The 20,639-nt window shown below is 34.1% G+C and overlaps 1 protein-coding gene across 2 annotated transcripts in view; it reads left to right on the top strand.

Annotated features, from left to right (window-relative positions):
• The first annotated feature begins 3,051 nt into the window (after positions 1-3,051).
• Positions 3,052-20,639, top strand: part of LOC123564214 (uncharacterized) — an 84,310-nt gene continuing 66,722 nt past the window's right edge. The window contains exons 1-2 of one of the 2 annotated variants that reach the window (XM_053536843.1): positions 3,052-3,355; positions 18,743-19,005. In XM_053536843.1, coding sequence (XP_053392818.1) covers positions 3,245-3,355; positions 18,743-19,005 — 374 coding nt within the window. In that variant the 5' untranslated portion in view covers positions 3,052-3,244. The remainder of the gene's footprint in view (positions 3,356-18,742; positions 19,006-20,639) is intronic. The other variant, XM_053536842.1, reaches the window with a different exon arrangement.

Genomic DNA, 20,639 nt, shown 5'->3' with positions numbered 1-20,639 from the left:
CCGTTTTCGTTTTCTACTCTATTGTGTAATCGCAAGGGAAGTAAACTGATAAATATCTCTGCTTTAAAGTACTAGCCCAAGGCAAGAGTTGACATTCTTTGCGGATCACAACTTTGAATTAAATATTAAAATTTCTGTTATTGATATTAGCAAAACTATCATACATTGCACATTTGTGAAATCATTTTTGTTAATTTCAAGGACTTGGAAATCAATTTCTAGACTTTATTCAATGTATTTCTATCAATGAAAATGTTAGGGTCTATCTCTAAATCTTGGCAGAAGTTTACAGCCCCTGACCCTGACAGCAATGTTCCTCTTAAATCAAGATGGCTTTTAACAGTTATAATAGATGTTTACGAAGGAATGCTTCTGTGAACTGATTTCAAAATATGACCAGCGGTTAAGTGGGAGATGACGTCCGAACATCGTTTTAGTTTTGTCAGTAGATTTAAATATTACGAACATTCTCAGGTGGCCATTTTTAACGGATCAGAATTCTTTGAACAATCTTATTAGAGGATCTTCCAAAGCACATTCATAGGAAATTGTTTTAAACTTGGGTTAGCAGTTTCTGACAAGAAGATTATTTTTAATCCTCTTCATTTACTTATAGGGAAATAACACATCGCTCTCTAGGGGCCATGGATTTTGACAAATCAAATTATATTTTACAGCCTTTGGAGAGTGTCACCCATGAAACCTTGCTGTAAATTGATATTTAATAATAACAAGTGATGATGGTCAGGCTTCGCTCAGGGCACAACAAGCTCAATGCTCACACGTACAAGAAATACAGACTGACATCATCGCCAACTTGTCCATGTGGTGAAGAAGATCAGACTGCGGAGCATATACTTCAGAGATGTAAAAGGCACGACCAGGAGCGAGCTGCGACTTGGCCGATTGATACCTCAATCCACCAGAAACTGTATGGAGGCATTGAGCATATGCGGCAAGCAACAAGTTTCATCGAGGCTACTGGTCTGACAGTGTAGTCGCGAGCGACAAGAAGAAGAAGAAAAGAAGATATTTAATAATTAGGCTGACTTATGGTTTAGGAGGATATGTTATTTGAGGATGTTTATATTTTTATACCAAAAAACTAACAGAGATAAGATAAGATACAATAAGATAAGATACGACAAGATATGTTCATTCTAGTCTCACTCTTCATGAATACAATTATAATACAATTACATCCACACATAAAATATTCATGCAAACCTTTTTTTAAAGAAATATATATGAGACTAGGAGAACATGTACCTATTACAAAATTAAACTTTAAAATGGTTTTATATTGCTATTGGTATCAATTCTTTAAAAAGAATTTATATAAATCACAATAAAATCTCCATCCGCTAATATGAACAATATGTTGATATTACATATTATATACGCACACATGCCTTTAGCCCTTACAACAGACAAACTGCATCGGGCAAGAAGAACCCAAACATGGTATTTATATAATGTATAGTTTAGTTAATAAAAAGGATTGAAGACTGATGCTACGCATAAATGTAGTGAAAACAGACCTTGAACAAACTAAAAAAGAAAAATGATATTGACAGTTTTATTTTGTATTTTATAATTGTTTACCAATAGTTTCCCTTTATCAAAATTAATTGTATAATGAATTTTTTGCAAACGTTTTGGACAGTGGCTATCTATCACTTTGCAATTTGTCTCCACTTGAGCTTGAGGAAATATCACGAATTATACAAAATGTATTAAAAAAAAGTTGTTTATATTTTGCATACTAGTCTCTCACAGGATACGAGTATATTGTTGTAACATTGTATTGAACATTTAAAATTTTCACCATTATGTGCGTCGTAACTGATGTAGTTAGTTTTTAAGATTTTGCGTTGCTACTTATTAAGTTAGTTACAAGAAAATGTTTCGTGTTAACAGATAGAGTTGACATCTAGATAAGTAACACGAATAGGAAATGCATTATTTAAAACATATTAGAATTTTTGTTTTCAGATTTCCTCGCCCCATATACTGTTGTTTTCCATGAAACATTACAAAGTGTAGAGGCTTTCAAGACATGTTAGTCTGTTTGGTATAACGCACGTTATCTTGTATCACGTGTGATTCGGATGTTGTCATTCTGTTTATATCAAACTTCCTCCCTCTAACTTTGTTTAGTATAATCATGCCACTTCGGGTAATGAAACATGATTAACTTAATCGGTTGTTTTTAAACATAGCATAGTTTGTTGTCTTGACAGTTCTACTTTCAGTTTGATAAATATACATGTTTGTGTAATATTTCACAATAATCATGTTTAAAAGAGAAGTACAACACTACAAGTTTCGAAGATAATATTTTTATATATATTTCCAAACAAGTGACCTTTTCATTAAGATTCTCCTCTTCTCCAGTATATTTATATACTCCGCGTCATTGAAAAGTTACCACTTAATATATATCTCTTTACTTGTTTATACAATATCTACGTCACTTTTTTTATGGCCTGTGCGCGGTCTATTACTCATAGACCCTGTCTGATCATGTCTCCTAACCCATTTCATGACTGTCAGGTGAGAACAGCACATACGACATGCAATTTCACGACATGAAAGTTCGGTGTCAACCATGTCAATGGCCTGATGGCGTTGATCGTGCCTTAAACGTGACATTCTTAGCAAGGATATTCTGGATTTTTTAACGTATTCCTTTTAGTCTGTCGACTAACTTTCAAGTGCAATGAATGATTTGCGATAGAATTTTCGTAAATGTCGACATTGCCGGAAAAAGTCATTTTGTACGTGCAGCCCGTGCCTCAAATGGAGTTAATCGAATTTGACAAATCTTTACACCAGTGACGTCTCAGTTGCGTCAAAAATGTAGTCGTGTTATGCTTTTAACACATTCCACTGTGATTTTTAAAATATAAGGGCCATTAGGGTGGTAACTTTTCAGTGACACTGAGTATAGTAATATCTGATAAGACATTAAATTTCGCAGAGAAACAATTTTGATGTTTTCCCGGACGAACGCTCCTAAAATGACCCGGAACTTAATAAACATACTTAACTACCATTTAAGAAAGATAAAGTTACCTCAGTTTTAATGTAGTGGATTGGTCTACCCGAGAAATGCAAAATATGCAGCGAACCATGCTAATTATACCTTTAACTAGTTTGTAACAGAGCTCGATATTATTTAAGGTACGTGATAGAGTCGAGTAACGACAGTATCACATCGAAGTCAATATGAGAGCATAAAATGGATTTCTGCAGTTATATTACATTTGCTCTCATTGCAGCGTTAATTGGACAATCCTTGGCTTCTCATTTTCGCGGGGCAATTATTTCATGGAAACCCGGGTCAAACCAGGTATGTGTGTTTTTATATTTATTATTGCTTACTTTTTTATTATCACTGTACAATACGCATACAATAAAAAGAAACTAATATATTCCGGTACTACTTCATTCAAATGGAATTGGTAACTGATATTTAATATCTGGGTATATGTTTGGTCAAAGTCTTAATAACGTATATGTTTTGGTCCGGAGAAGATGAAAAACCTACTGACCTTTAACCTCGAGTGTGACCTTGTTCTTTGCGCTAGGGATTTGGGTGTTGTGCAAGTACGAGAAAGATTTGTGCCAACAAATAGCAAAATCCCTTGATGGATTGCAAACTTATGTACCGCACTGGAAATCACTATTGACCTTTGACCTCCAAGTGTGACCATGATATTTGAGTTAGGGATCTGGGTTTTTGTGCATGACACATGTGAAAAAAAAATGTCAAGTAATATTAAAATCCCCTGATGAATGACAGAGGTATGGCCGGGCAGTAAAACAAATTTATTGACATATGACCTCTGAGTGTGACCTTGACCTTTGGGCTAGGGATCTAGGTGTTGCGCATGACATAGCATCACAGTATGGGATACATTTGTGCTATGTAATATTAGAGTCCCTTCAAGGATGACTGAGTTGTGGACCGGACAGTAAAAAAACTACTGACGTTTTACCTCAAAGTGCGACCTTGAACTTTGGGCTAGGGATCTGTGTGTTGCACATGACACATCGTCTCATCATTAGATACATTTGTGCAAAGTTACATCAAAACCGCTTCAGCGATGACAGAGTTATGGACCGGACAGGGAAACTATGTTGATCTTTGAGTGTAATCATGACCTTTGCGGTAGGGAACTGGGTGTTATGCATTGCACGTCATCTTATTAGGCCTAAAAAATTATTTGTTTCCGGTATCCCGACCTACCCTAAAATTTTGGCCCGACCCTAATTGTTTTTATGACCTTGAAGAATTTTTTATGCTCTTTTTATGCTTTAAACATGGTCAGTGATGTTAGAAATAAACTTACTGATGCTCTAAAGGTATAACCCACTTATTTGTATTCATTTTGACACAAAAGAAACAGTTTCCGAAAAGTCCCACTTTAAAAAAAACCGACCTACCTACCCTATCTTTTTAGCATGTTAACGGAAACAATTTTTTGTTAGGCCTTATGAGATACATTAAATCCCTTATGAGACAATGGTATGGACAGGACAGGTGAAACATTGATGACTATTGTCCTTAAAGTGTGACATTGAACTTTGAACTAGGGTTCTGGGTTTTGCACATGACATGATTGTCTGTTCTATGGGCAATATTTGTGCCAAGTAATATTAAAATCCCTTCGTGGATTACAAAGTTACAGACCGGACTCGAATTCGGTACGGACAAACAAACAAACAAACGAAAGAATAAATGAACGAATGCAATTACTTAAGGCCGATTCCAAGGGTGGTTGGGGGAGGGGGATAAAAACATGTTAAATCATAAAAACATGCTTTACTTAAAATGCACATACAACAAAAGTGCATTGCCATTGATAAGAGACTTATAAATATCTAACATACTGTCTGAACAACAATCACATGTTATATCAACCAAACAAAAATATCTCGGTAAACTAATAAGATTGTAATTGCTAATCCAAGGTTTAAATATTGCTGTAAGAATATTAAGAATAAAACAATGAGAGCAACAAAAAGACACCATTACCAAAAGAAAAAAAATGGTGTGTAAAAATCAGTTATCCGCTATAGACCATGAGCCAAATGGGGTTTTGCTCCCCCAGCGGGGGAATTTTGCGACCATATGTTTTTGAAACCCCAATGTGTCGTGAACATTTTGGCATAAAGTTTGCAGCTGGCGAGCGGGGCTTTTCTCCGTAACCACGCTTTAAAATACGTTACCGTCAAAATCTGCATTTTTTCATCAGTTTTTAAAGACAAATTGTACCATTATATTAGTAAATCATTTCAAGTTTGCATAGGTTATTTCAAGATGTATACTAAATGCTGCAATTTGATTAAACTTTAATGTCTGAAATGTAATGTTAAAAAAGAAAAAAATCGGAAAAAGATACGTTACCCTAAAAAACAAACATTTTTGGCATAAAGTTTTTACTGCAAATACTATTAATTTAGATGACCAGGTAATCAAAAAATGAAGTTACCATTAAAAAGTTCAGTGTTCAATGATATAAAAATTGCCAGTATAAGTTAAGAGAAAGCTGACTTTTAGCGATTCTTAAAATGTAACGTCATTCTTCCAAAATTTGCAATTTTTCAAACTCATACATAATTCGAACATGTTTTTCTTAAAAATGTTCATTTTATATTAACATTCTTTAGTTATATGTAATACAACTATTTGTTTATTTATAAACAAGCCTCTAACTTGTAACATATGTTACATTGAAATGTACAATACATTTTACGTTACCAAACATACAAATTATAGTTTATGTCTTCAGATTCTTTAAAACATACTTTATCATTTGTAAAAACAAAATTACAATATTATTCTGTTCTTAACAGTATAGATTTGCATTTCAAACTGTAGGTTTAACTTAAATTACACGTATTTACATATCAAACTAAGTTACAATTTACGTTACCGAACACACAAACTGTATCTCTTGTGTTCTGTTACCTTAAATGTACTTTAGCATTTAGAAATAGCATATTACAATTCAATCAAAATATTTTTTAACATAGCTTTGCATTTTGACTTTAAACACATTTATTAAAACAAAAAAACAACAACAACAACAACAACAAAAAAAAAAACAATCCACGTTGCAATTTACGTTACCTAACATATAAACTATACATTTCCATGTATAAACTATACATTTTCATGTATTCTGTAATGTGAACACATACTTTATCTTTGAAAATTAGCTATTATTTTTTGGTTTTAAATATTTTGCATATACATTAAACTATCAAACTATGATGGCAGCAACTATGGAATAAATATATGTTAAGCAATTCTTGTCCTGCGTTGCAAACTGTAGTGTCCTTATTTGTAGATCGGTGTCCTTTTCCTCAGTTTTAATCATCCTTTCATTCAGAGATTGGTAGTTTACACTACCCTTTCTGTGCACAGTCCAGGGAAAAAGGGTCGGGTTATAACAAGTACAGTATGGGCCTTGCTCTGTCACTGTGGCTTTACACAATTATGGAAACATCGACTGGGAGGGGGTTTTTTGTCAGGGTCTTTGCGATGTGTTCAGGTCTCCTGTTCTGATGGATAGAACAGTAGGGGCACATTGTGCCAGAGTCTCACTTGTGGGTCTGGTTATGGCTTACTAACCCTTAATCAGTAAGTGGAATTGTGGATTTGGTTAAGTGGCGGCAAGATCGATTTATCCCCAGTGTGAGACTGCAGTCTCTAAAACTGACGGTAGATATGGCTGTGCAGCCTTAATTTAACCACAACATCCTTTGTACTTGGGTTGAAGCACGAGTCCATTCCAGATGGGAATTGGTATTTCGGGACCTGTCGCGGGACCTGGTTTAAGCAATAGAGATCATTGGGCTAGAGGCCTGGGGAAAGTGACTGCGGGTCATGAATCACTTACTTTGGATCCTCTTTCAGATATGGGTCAGCAGAGGCAAAGCCCAGTCCGGCAATAGACGCAGAAACTGCGACCATCTGTTTGGGGTTTTCCCAGCTTTCTGGGCATCCCAGGTTTATCCTTGTAAAAGATGCAGAAACTAGTTCATTTTACTACCATTAGCTTTCCAGAAAACCCAGGTTTCTCAGATTTGTATGTTTTGTAGCTATCTTGGCTATGTTTTAGAAATTTAAGTCGGAATGATTATCCCATAGTGCACATTAGTATGGGTACGATAGTCCCATCCCTGGGTATCCCAGCACCGTAATAATTTGATGTCTCTCCGTACAAACCAGGAGTTTATGAACTAATGTCAGTATGTGTATCCCCTGATATGCATTAGTGTTAGTATTATGGTCCTTGCTCTTGGTATCCCAGGGCCTTAATAATTTGGTATGTTTTTTAGGCATCCCAGAAGTTTATGAACTTAGGTCAGGGTATCCAATGACCTTAATTCGTGTATTTATAAGATATGTGTGGAATACCTGCTTCTATACAAGTAATTAGCCTTCCACTGGGGAATCTCGTCTGTTTTAAGAAACCTGGTGGTCTGCTTCGCATTAGATGTATAATCGTTACTGGTTAAAATCCATGTTAATTATCCAGCAGTGTATCCCTGTAATGCTTGATTCTGTAAGGAATCCATTTGTGACCTCCCAGGTCACCTTCGCACACACTTTGTCGCCCTTGTGATCCACTTTATAGAACGGGTTGTGGGGGTAGGGTGAGTGTAGTGGGAATGCAGTTAAAGGTTACCACGGTCACTGTCAGAGGATTGAATGCAGTTGTACTTATCATCAACAACCGAAATCTAAGGGCATCTGCTTGTTAGCGTTAGAAACCTCTTCAGACCCTAATAGGAGTGTCGACCCTGGAATAGTGAATACCATTTTCATTGTAAGGTCAAGGTTACACTTAGTGGTCAGAGGTCATACCTTTGGGCTTATATTGTTCCGCATTGCGCTGTTTATGTTATTTATTTGTACGTATGATAATTATGATATGCAGTCATACTGGTACATGCAAAGAACTATATATTCTTAATATATTTAAATAATATTGTCTAATGAATTATAAAATCTATATTCATTCATTTGATAATGTTGTTCATGTCTGTTGATGTTAATTTATAGTTCAGTGTATAAAAATCCTAACCATAATAATGTGTAATACCAAAATTTTAAATATCTTTTTTTTAACAAAAATAGTCATATTTTGGAAAGGTAACGTATTATACGTGACATATTGAATCAGTTAAATCTTTGGGTAGTTGTATCATAATTATATCAATTATTGAACTGTGTATTAATCATTATCATTATTTTATAACTTAAAAACATCATATATGATGACATATTTTTTAATGTTCTAGTGATTTCAAACAAAGTAACGTAAATTACGGATAAAACATAACATTTGTTCACTTAAAATGATATGTACATATGGTAATTTTAATTTTAAATACATGAACATTTGTAAATGCCTTATTTATAATGATTAATTGAACAATTGGCATGTTTATAATATTTTATTAGCATAAATGGTGAATTAAATGAAAATTTGCATGGTAACGTATTTTAAATCTTCGTAACTCGTTAAAGCCCCAACGGAAACTTGCAAACTTTGGTCTGTGAACAACTATAACTTTAAGAAAATCATAATGTTGAAAATTCCCCCTGGGGGCGTTGCGGGGGGGGGGGGGGGGGGGGGGACAGGGTCAGTTGTCAGCTCAAGGTCTACTATGATCAGATCATATAGGAACTGAATAGTAATAACCCAATATAAAATCATAACAAAGAAAGAAAAAATATTGAATATGAAAACATGTTCTTACACTATCTCTTATCAATGATGTGTTCGAAAATATTCCATTTAGCTAATATTGTTTTAACAAAATATTGAAGTTGATATTAATAAAACTAGTGTAACGCTTTCGCCGAGAGAAATAAAACAATTTGAAAGTATATATCTGTAGAACAGGCATTGTATGAAACCAATTTATTTACTATTATTTCGAACCTTATTAATCTCAGATCATAGTCTCAGACGTATGCCTGATATTAGCTAAATAAACGTTTTAACCTAATAACTGTTTCAGACCCTTATTATCTCACCTAAATTGAGAGCTATTAATATAGATGGTTACTCCGGCGTCTGTCGTCGCTCGTACGTCGTCCATCCTGCGCCCTGCGTCAACTTGTTTTGCTTAAATATCATCTCTCTAAAACTATTGATCAGAATTACACCACACTTGGCCAGTAGCATCCTGGCATAGAGAGGATCATCCAAGTAGCCTTTCTTTTGCATGTAAGCATATTTCTCAGAAACTACAAGGCCAAACGCTTTAATATTTTACACATGTCTTCGGCATCAACAGATAACCTCATATGACAAGTTACTTAACTCTAGCTTTTATTTGCTCACCCTTTGCCCCTTTTTAACATTGAAATTTTGTGACAGTTCTGCATGTAAGCATGTTTCTCAGGAATTACTTGACCAAATGTTTTCAGATTCTTCACACGTCTTTTGTATCATGATCACTTCGTGTGGTAAGTTTTGTAAGTATGGTCTACATGTTAGCAAAATTATGCCCCCTTTTTAACTTAATTAACTTAAAATTTGCTAAAGCTTATCTTATATAAGCTAGTATTAGTAATAAGGTCGTCAAGTAGTCGAGTGCGCTGTCATTAGAAAATTCTTGTTTAATTTGAGAACAGGTTTTAACACAATATTTACCTGGTTCAGTTTTGAATTTTTACTCTGAAACATGTATTTGCATATATTATACTTTAATAGCTGCAATAAGTGTATGTTTTTCTGCTGATACATTAATGTTACAAAAATATTCAGATCTATAGATAACAAATATAATTTTACAAACTGATATCAACTTTTTCATAGCACAATACTTTTGTTAGGTATGTATCTGGACGAAACGCGAATACAGAATTTGCAGATAGATTTCCTTTGTCGAAAGGCTGGGAGAACCAACCCCATTTCTCCCTCCACGGTTATCTCCAAATTAAAAGAAGAATTTCTTGCCTTAGGTCAACATTTTTATAATCTGTTTTACGGGACTGTCGGCTCTAATTTATTTTGACAAACCAAACAAAGACTGTGACGAATTAAGTGAAGAGAAATAGTGAAAAAAAACCCAAACGAAACAGTGAATACGAATGTGAACTGAAAAGTGATAAAGTGAATACGTCAGTGAATTGAAATAGTCAGTTATGATTTTATCAATAAAATATCACCTCTGACTAATAATTTTCATTGAGCCTACAAATCCTCTATCACTGCTACTGCCTACAGTTGAGACATTTTGTTTGATCTGGGTGAACAATAGTGAATAGATACACGAAACATATTTAAAGTTCTAGTGTTAAAGGTATTAGACATTTGCGAATTAAGACGAAGTGGATTCAAGGACGATCGAATTTTCAAGGGGACGTTCTTTTTGAAATTCCGGAAGATACAATGAAGTATTTAAAAGCTGATTCAGACACAAAAAGCAAATAAATCATGTTGATAAGTACACCATACTATATAGTGTGAATAATTAACAGTACATGCAGAAATGATGGTTCAGGATCCACTCGAGAAATTCTACATTCTAAGACACATTAAAGACAAAATCCTATAGCAAAACGTATTGTTAAGTATACCCCACTAGCCTGAATAATTGTAGTACATGTAGGGATGAGAGTTCATGGGTCCTCCAAAGACATTTTGATCATCTACAAGACAAGTGGTGCATTTAAAATGTCACCTAAGGCAGACATTCTACTACGTCGTTATAAAAGCTAACTCTTTTGTAAGGTAGTAGAAGTGCACCTCTATACTCTATAGTCGAGTACCAATTTCATAGTTCTAGACAGGCCGGACAAAAGTACCAATTTTTGTCAACGGTAGCTTGGAATAATATTAGATTTTTCACTGACAAGACCAAGGTCATAGCTCTTCTGAATTCTATTTTAAGAATATTCCAATTCTAGGGTCATGAGATGCATTTGCATGAAGTGATATCAATTTTCACATTGTCAGTCTGTACATCTGTACCTCACAGTTGTGAATTTTGAAGCCATTTTAGACAAAAACTCTGAGCAATTCCAGTAGATAACTACATACTAGCATGGATAATTGGAGTATATATATGTATGGTTGAAGATTCGGAGATTCTCTCGAAGAATCTTTGAAACTCTTCGAGACAAATGGTGCTTTTAAAGCGATTTCAGACAAGCCATCCGTGTAAGTCATGTTGACAGGTACACACTACTAACTTGGAGAATTGTACTACATGTAAGAGTAAGGCTTCAGGGGTCCTTGGGATTCCGCAAGATTCTTTAAGAAAAAATGGTGCATTTCAAGTAAATCAAGTACACCCTACTAGCTTGGAAAACTATAATACAGGTACGGTTTCGAATTTTGAGATAACCTTCCTGAGAAATTTTGAAATTCTACAGGCCAAAACGGTGCATGTTAAGCCATTTCAGACATCATGTCTGAGAACACCAGGTTAAAATGTACATCCTTCTAACCTGGATAACTGGAGTTAAGGTAGATGGGAGGTTTATGGGTCGTCTCCAAAATTTTGTTAAAGTTCTACTTAATAAAATGATGCATTTTCATATAAAAATTTGAAAAATTGGGTTGACAAGTACACACTACTAGCCATGATAATTGGAGGTCAACTATGGTGTTACAGGTGTTCTCCACGAGAAATTTTAGATACAAAAATATTTGAAAAATTTGCTTTGAGTACATACTGCTTGTAAGTATTAGTGTTTGGAGGAAATACATGGGTGACTGTTTGTGGGAGTGACCGTTGGCTCGGGCGACATACAACAAGCATAACACCGCATTTAAGTGAATAAGTAAACTGTATATGAGTTGGGCATTTCTTAACAAATACACCAATTCTAAAATACACATAGAAGTATATATTACAAAAGTACAACAGCAAAGACGATTTGAACACATGATTTACAAAATAAATTTGCTTTATCGACTCAGTTTCGTATAAAAATAGAACTAGATTTAGTTGAGCATTTCCATAAAAATAGAGGGAAAGAGCAGAAGACAAATCTGGTCCAAACTTTGTATCAAATTCCTCTACCTTGATGGTTTTTATAGATACAATTAATGTATCTAAGTTATGCAATTAGAAAAAAAAATCGGTGTATCAACGTAGTTAGACATTTTCTTATGACCAAGCCAAGAATCAATACAAATCGAGTAGGCATATTTATATAATCTCTGGTTTATCTTAAAGACTTTTTGTCAACCCAGGGAGAAACTGGATCGGATGCATGACCAAAAGCTTTTTAGTATGGCGAATGAGGAATTCACGTTTTCATTTTTTATTTTTAAGAAAATATTTTTATGAACTGAAGAAGCTTATTTATGCCATGACAAGACAGTGTTGGGTTTTGGATGTACATAATCGTTTTCTATCAAAGCATTATAAACTTGACTTTGCTTTCTTAATAATAGATAAAGCGAAGAACTAACTCCAGATATATATTTTTACATTAAAACTAACATGTTTCGTCCATTGGACTTCATCAGAGTATGTCAATGTTAGAAAGTGTTTAACTCCAGTAGGGGGAGTGGGGTCGAGGATACCCCGGAAAATTTTTAGAATTTGTGAATGCCAAATTCTAGAGGCTTTTGACACTGAAAATATGGCCTTCAGTTACTCCATGTTTAAGTTATAAACTTTTGAAAAGGGAATTTTTATTAGGGTATTAGAGCCTTGTATGAAGTTGTACCACAGATTAGTTTGAATATTTTAAAAGCAAAACGCTGAATTCTAATGAGTTTTCAGAAAAAATTAACGTTATGGTCTTATGAAAACGAAACGAATAAAACTTTACAAATATATACATAAACAACCGTCCATATGCATAGGTTTTTACTTTATAGGGTATATTTCATTCATACATTGAAATTATTATAATGAAGTAAAAAATACACCGTACTGTTTTAATACTTTCAACTCAATCTCTTCTGCATATTAACTTTAGATCAGTACAGATGTTTGTAAAACAAGCTGAATAAACGTCAGTGATATTTGTTTTACCTTATTATAAGTGGTTGTAAACCTTACACTAAACCTTTCATGTGCCTATTTAAAATATCAAATTTAAAAGAAATTTAAAGCCTATAAAAGTAATGTCAGTGACTTTAGAGCCAGATTTATTTAGGATATATTGAAGCCAGAATTTTTTTCAAGCATATCCGAAGTCAGAAATGATTTATTTTATTCAAGCCTTCACACCAAGCCACACCCCCAAACGCCGTAACAATATCATCAATATAATCGGCCTCTTCGAGGGCCAGATCGCCGGATATCTCAAACATGTTTAACAAAAACTTAAAATATTGAGAAAAAATGCATGTGAACATATTTTAAGTTCTCAAATGTTTAAAACAACTGTAGTTATAAGAGTGCGGTCAGGGTTCATTGCGTTGAATTTTACTTCCTGTTTTATTCTATTAAATCCCTCATTGTCGAATATTTATAAAAGCCAGAAGATTGCGCTGGGACAGGTTTTTACATAAATTATACATATTTCACGTCAGAGAGCGGACGCAGTGGTCCATTTAAAACACTGTTTGACTACGAAACCAAATTCGAGTCACCGATCCTTCTACTTAAAGTCGTTTTGGGTAAGAATCCTGTGTATGGGTGCTGTTACTGGAGAGTCTTCTGTATTATGCACAATTTTCACACTAACGCTACTTACAGTCTTCTACAGGAGTCACCTAGGTTACCATGTAGCGATTATAAATAAACTTTCAAACAATTCAAACATCAGCAAGTTCTTAAACAAAGTTCTGAATTAAGTTCTGAATAATATGTTATACAAATGCATAAATACACACTGAGACATTCTTATCAGTTGGTGTAAGCAGTTTTGAAAACAACTTGTAAAACATTTTTCTTTTGCTGTTTTTAATGAAGCGGACAAAACCTAATCAAGCTGTTTTATTTCTCTTTCAAAATCCCTCCCGTCAAAATTTCGTTGCCGGACAAAACCTCTCCCATTGAAATATCAGTGTGGACAAAAACCCATCCAGTCTAAATTTGAAGACAGACAACACCCTTCGCGCAATATATATCATTATATTTATTTTCAATTGTTATGAGAATGTAAAACTGGACATTATTTCTTCACACAAGAAAAAAGGAACAGAATTATATATCTTCACTTGAATTGTTTCATGATTAGTTTCATTTTTCATGTAATTGTGGCTTTCAAAATGCTGTGTGGTCGTGTAAAATATATCAAAACAACTTATTTTACGTAATGTATCGTTTAACTAAACATTTTATTTACAGATCTAGAAAGTTGTAATCTCAACCATGTGTCAGTTGATGTGATTTCAGGGTTTCGCGTCTGGCACATACGCTTTTGAAGTATTAAATTGTGTGTGTTTAATTTTGTTCCATTTTAATCCATTAAAAAGTGCACAAAATGTGTTTGCAGTGTTATTGTTATATTAAGATTATGTAAATTATGCAATCAAAATGTTATCGAGTCAGAATACCATTTCATATTATGTTGTCCACGTTATAGTTGCATAAGATCCAAATACCTGGGCCGATGCTCATGGCCTATTGTGCAAAAGTTTAATACACTAATGTCATCCAGTAGTAAATGATGTATATATAGTCTTGCAAAATATATTAAAGAAGCACTAACTGTAAGAAAGAATACTCTTGAAAATCTACTTGTCTTCTGATCGAATACAATTATTCTGTTTTGTTCTTTGTCTTCTGTATATATGTTCACTTTCTCGTGTATGATTGTCTTTGCCATAAGTTTTTTTTTATATTTGTAAATGGCCAAAGGCAAATGTATTGCTGTTTGACAATAAACTGAAACTGAAACTGTTATAAAATACACATGGAATCATGGCCGGTAACGAGAAGATTGCGGAACAGATTTTTCTTTCAATAATTACACAGTGCATGTTATATATCAGAGTTGTACGGCTGTGCGGGAGAGATAACGTCGCGTCTAGACATTTGACATTACGTATTGACAAGTTGAAAAACATTACAAAGCAGTAAACACTCCTATAGACCAGCAAAACGTATTTGAATAGCGAAATGATTTGCATAACAAACTGTTTGAACGTGCACTGAATTTCATTGTCGTATTGCTAGTGTAAAAAGTAACTTTAATATCTGATTGATTTACGGTTCGTTTGTTTGTTTATATGGTAGTAAACTTGAACAAGAGAAATTTTAAAGTACTACACCATCTATACTGACAGACGGCCATTTTTCAAATGTTAAAATTCATAACTTGCGTTTAATACATCACGCCTTAAAGACAAAGAACGACCTACTTTCTTGAAACAGTTATGACAGAAAAAATGTACAAAAACATTCACTCCTACAGGTTTTAGGTTTTCTACACAAAGAAATTTCATCCTCTGCATGATTGAGTATTTAACATAATAAACTATATGCATTCTGAAAAATTTGAAATATATTATTATATCTTATTGTATTTGTTTGTTATTATCTATACAAACAGAATGATTATAAGGCCCTGGTGTATTGATAAACCTAAATAGAAAGACTCTGAACTAATTTTAAATATACACTTTGATACCTGTACATTAATGTTCTGAAGTACTTTTGAAGTGCTATTTCCAAGCAAACTCATTTTCTTAAGAAACAACATAAATATTATTGTTTTATACATCTAGTATACAAAATTTAAATATATCACCAAGATTGATAAGAATTATGTTTAAGATAGGTCTACCGTTCATTAACTCATTCTCTTGTCAGTGTACTCTCAATTCGTTTTATAAATTAGTATCGGCCGTACGATATGTAAGGGTTGTGCAAAGAAGGTTTTATTGTCTATTAAAGTGGAATTATACGCATTTTTCAAATAAAAATACAGCACAAATAGATATGTGTGTAAAAAGGGTGGAGGAAATTATAGTTTTTAACCCAGTATACCAAACTCTTCCTGTTACCATTACAAAATAATAACTTTTTAAATATGACTTTTCTTATTTTGACTGGGGCAGTCTTTTTAAGAAAAGTCAAACTGCTTGCAGGAGTTGCTTCCCTTCAACCTCAGAAATCTCTACTTATAGGTAAGGGAGATCATTGCGTACAAGACTGAAGAAATGAACTATTTTTTATTAGTCCGATTTCTTCATTTCTAAAGCATCACTTTCAAATACTTATGCGGCATTATTGTTAATTAAACACATTTAAATGCACAGCAACCGAAAACTTGCTTTTATAAAACATTCACCAAAAACACACTACGTGCTGTAAGATGCACATAATGCCACTTTAATGTCTCATCAAAGTACACAAATCAATATTAAAGACATGATAAAATTCTACATATACATGTACTTTGCCACTCTTTAGTAGAGTTATAAGAGGCTACTAAAACATGATATAATACACAGTTTTCAATAATTACAACACATTTAAAATAATAATAATAATAATTCAATCTTGTTAAAGAATATTAAAAGCCATTTTACATATATATATAGTTATATACATATATGTAAAGATGCAGGCATGCATACATATATATTTACACATTTAAACGAGGAATCAGAATAACAAGAGGGATTTAGTATGACATACATATTACAAAAAATGTAGTACACGTTATATACAGTGAGGTCAAAGCTATATTATTCAATAGGATTTAATATTATGCGTTTACTAAAAGCAGAAAAAGTCACAACAAAAGCACCGGGTTTATTCATTCATTTGACAAGTGGAAATTATTTAGAAAGGATATCTTACTCAACTACCACTAGATACTAGTCATTCCCAATTTAAAACAAGAGCACTGCCTTGCGGGCGCAGACGTCTCTGTGTAATAGAAATATTGTCCTATACACGACTTTTAAGTCCGAAAGGGGCAACAATTATTGTAAAGAGCAATGTAGAGTTATGGTACTAGCTGTGTAGAGTCAGCTTTACTAGCGAATAACTTCTCCAAGTTTTAAAGCAATAGCTTGGCCGATAAGGAGAAAAGTTGATCTAAAGATAAAAAATAACCAAGAAATCTGATATTTTTGAGTCAAAAAGGGTCTATAGTTGTTGCATAAAGTAGGATGAAGTTATGTGTCTTGCTGTACAGAGTCAGCTTTTGATGGTAAACAAGTGTTGCAAGTTTTAAAGCAATAGCTTTGGTAGGTTAGGAGAAAACTTAAAATATAAAACTTAAGATCCATGAATAAAACATAGTTTTGAAACTTTTGAGTATTAAAAAGATGTAGTGTCTAAATCCTGGTTTTCCTAATTGCTATACATATCATTACCAGGGACCTTGTTTAATATATGTTGACAACTACAAGGATAAAATATTCCAGTTTACTGCAATTTAAAACGACTTGTTTCTACAATATAAAACAGCTTATTAATAGTGATTCTAATTTTCGGACGGACGACAACAACTACTGCCTCTGGAGCTGTCATAATTGGGACATTATTCATGCACTTATACCCTTCTTAATTTCCACTAAAATATTTAATTGCGCATAGTTACTCTGGCAGTTTCATGTAAATTCACAAACACCATAGGGGAAAAGAACCAACTACTCAGTTTCTTCCATCCTTATTGTCTATTATTAATTTTTATCTAGGTATTGGAAAATAACTTCCGAGTTTCTTCCCACCTCACCGTCTATCACCATTCTGGTATGTAGATACATACACACTAGTGACAGAAGAATCAACTGGTTTACCTTTTCTCCCTTTTTGCGATAGATTAAACAGAAGGAAAAACTAACCAATGTGGAGAAATAACCAACTGTTCTATTTTCCTCTCTTTTTGTGAAAGAAAAAGTATTGGGGGGGGGGGGGGGGGGGGGGGGGGGGGGGGGGGTGACGAGAAGGAGATGGGGGAACTTACAATGGTTTGGGTGTGTTGGGGATAACTGGTTTGCTTTTACTTCCTTTTTTGTGAAAAAAGAACATCGGAGGAAAAAATATTCAAAGAGGAGAAACAGCCAACTGGTAGGTTTATTTCTCCCTTTGAGTGAAAGGAAAATCAGAGGGAAAATAACCAAGGTTGGTCAGGTTTTTTTTCTCCTTTGTTTGTTTGGCGTGGGCGACTAGCCAATGGAGAAAAAAAGCAGATGGAGAGAAAAAACGTTATGTTTTTTTTTCTCCTTTTTTGTGAAAGGAAAAAATAGGAGGAAAAACTAACCAAGGGGAAAATAACCAACTTGTCTGTTTTCTCTCTCCCTTTAATGTGAAAGAAAAAATAAGGGGAAAATTTACTACAGGGGAGAATAAATCCAGCTGGTTAGATTTCCTCTCTTGTTTGTGCACAAAAGCCAACATATTGAATTTTCCCCGGGGAAAAACCGACGGGAAAAATCTTAACGCAACACTGGGTGCAAGTGTGAGTTTGGTAACCGGTAAAGTGATTTTAAAATAATTGTATTATTTTGCTGCTGCAGACCGTTCCAAGGCGATAACCTTATGAATTTTTATTTCGCCTTTTTATGTGGGTTGTATTGTGCTGGTTGTGTGCCTCTATGGTAATTTGTGTGTTCCGTGATTTTTGTGGGGTGGCTTTGGTAGTCTGCTTGGGATCCTCGAATTCATTTTATCTGGCGTTTATTGGGAGTGCGTGTTTCCTTTCTAAACCCTAAAAATATCGAACTATGATTTGTTTTGCTCAATGATATTTGTGGATTTTTTTTTCAATATAAACAGCGTTGCTCTTTTGTTTACGTATCTTACAAAGACACTATTTTCGTTTCCATTCATCTAGAGAGAAATAGATGTGGACTACCGTATATCGTGGCGTATGTCGTATGGTAGCTACTTCACGTGCAGCGACAATACCATTAAGAACGGCATTTCTATCGGCGGTCACGGTAAGATCGAATGCTTCTCCAACTGTTATGGTACTTTTGGATACTTGTACTACAAGTGCACGGACTACAGTTCTGTAGAGGATTGGTCTTCGGGTAAAGGAACACTAACCAAAACAGTGATACCAGCCGATGAAAGCTCTAATGTATATGAATTCGGGTAAGAAAAACATAAATTTATATACTATATGGTTATTCTTATTTCATACAATAATAATAGTATCCGAAGACTTTTTTTCTTTTGCTACGTAAAGAATACTATAGACAGTTTGCTCAGACGTGCTCGCTGGAGCAAATTGTCCACAGTATATTCTTTGCTTTGTATGAAAGCCGGAATATTTTTTTCAAAAATTGAGGTCCGGAATATTTTTTTCCAGAGCAAACTAAGGACATATTCCTCTTTTTCAGTGTATTTTCGCTATACTTGTTGTTAAAATATAACAGGCGAGTTAAAGTTATCAAATTTTGAAGCAAGAAGCAGCTTGACACGAATGATTGCTACTGATTTTGACCCATTTAATATATAATGAGCAACATGGTTAAACGTTATTTGAGAATGAAAACACATTATATAATTGATAACTTTTACATATATGAAATACAAGAGATTTTGCAAGTCACAAATGAATGATTCCCTTTAAAATTTTGTATTGAAGCGGTGTGATGCATTTTGACAATTATTCATTTATTCATAAATATAATTTTCCCCATTTTGAAATTATCAGCTTGTGAAAAGTATGTTTAGATCCTGTCTTTTGGGACTAATTTAGGCAAATTGACTAATGACAACCTTATACAAACCTGTATTACTAGTCTGACATAAATTCAAGCAAAAATGTTCATCTGTACTTTTGAATTATAATTGCTTTTAGATAAAACAAACATAATTTAACGAATCTATCTAGACCTTGATGTAAGCCACAGGCAGACATTCTGAGAAAAGTAAAATCAAAAAGTGGGATGGAAACAGCGACAAATTTAGTAGAATCCATACAGTTTTGGTGTCTATTCAAAACTTAAGTATTGTACAACTAAGACATGCATATCATCAGATAGCAGGTCTATCATCTTTTCTTCTGGACTTTAGATATTGCAGATAAAAAAAGGTACTGTTTTGTGAGCGAAAGAAGCAGAAAATTTAGTCTAACGACTGAATCTAAGGCTGGCAAATATGTATGCTCGCTAATTTTTAGGGAAAATCTAATCACTAAGCTGGTGTATACCATGTCTATAGTACATAAGCCAAGGTTTAGGAGACTAGGGGGCTCCCCCAACACAATTTTAAAAATCTAAATGCTGCATCTTGAACTCTGGTGAGGTTATGAGAGGAAGAAATCTATGTCATCAATTGTTTCACAATGTTATCTGCCGTTTCGACCTAAAGAAAGCTAAACCTTTTCAGAAAAACCATTAAAGAGTGTATTTGAGAAATGAGTTAAAACTTAACCTTGTTAGCTCATCTGGGCCAAAGGCTAATGGTGAGCTTTTGTGACCACTAAATGTCCATCGAGTGTCGTGCCTCTTGCGTCGTGGTTCGTTCTCCCGTCAACATTTCCTAAAAATATTTTGAAAACCACTTGGCCACTTGGCGGATTTACACTAAACATCACAGGAATGATCTTTAGGTAGCCCCCTTTCAAAATTGTTCAAAGAATTGAATTCCACACAGAACACTGGTTGCCATGACAACCGAAAAATATTTTTGTCCAAACAATGCATAGAGGCTTGATATATGGCATGTTACATCATCTGATGGTCCTCTATGGATATTGTTCAAATTATACCCCTGGGGTG

This window comes from Mercenaria mercenaria, chromosome 2, assembly GCF_021730395.1.
Source record: "Mercenaria mercenaria strain notata chromosome 2, MADL_Memer_1, whole genome shotgun sequence".
Taxonomy (NCBI): domain Eukaryota; kingdom Metazoa; phylum Mollusca; class Bivalvia; order Venerida; family Veneridae; genus Mercenaria; species Mercenaria mercenaria.
Note: the sequence above shows the minus strand (reverse complement) of the source record. Positions and strands in the feature narration are given on the sequence as shown.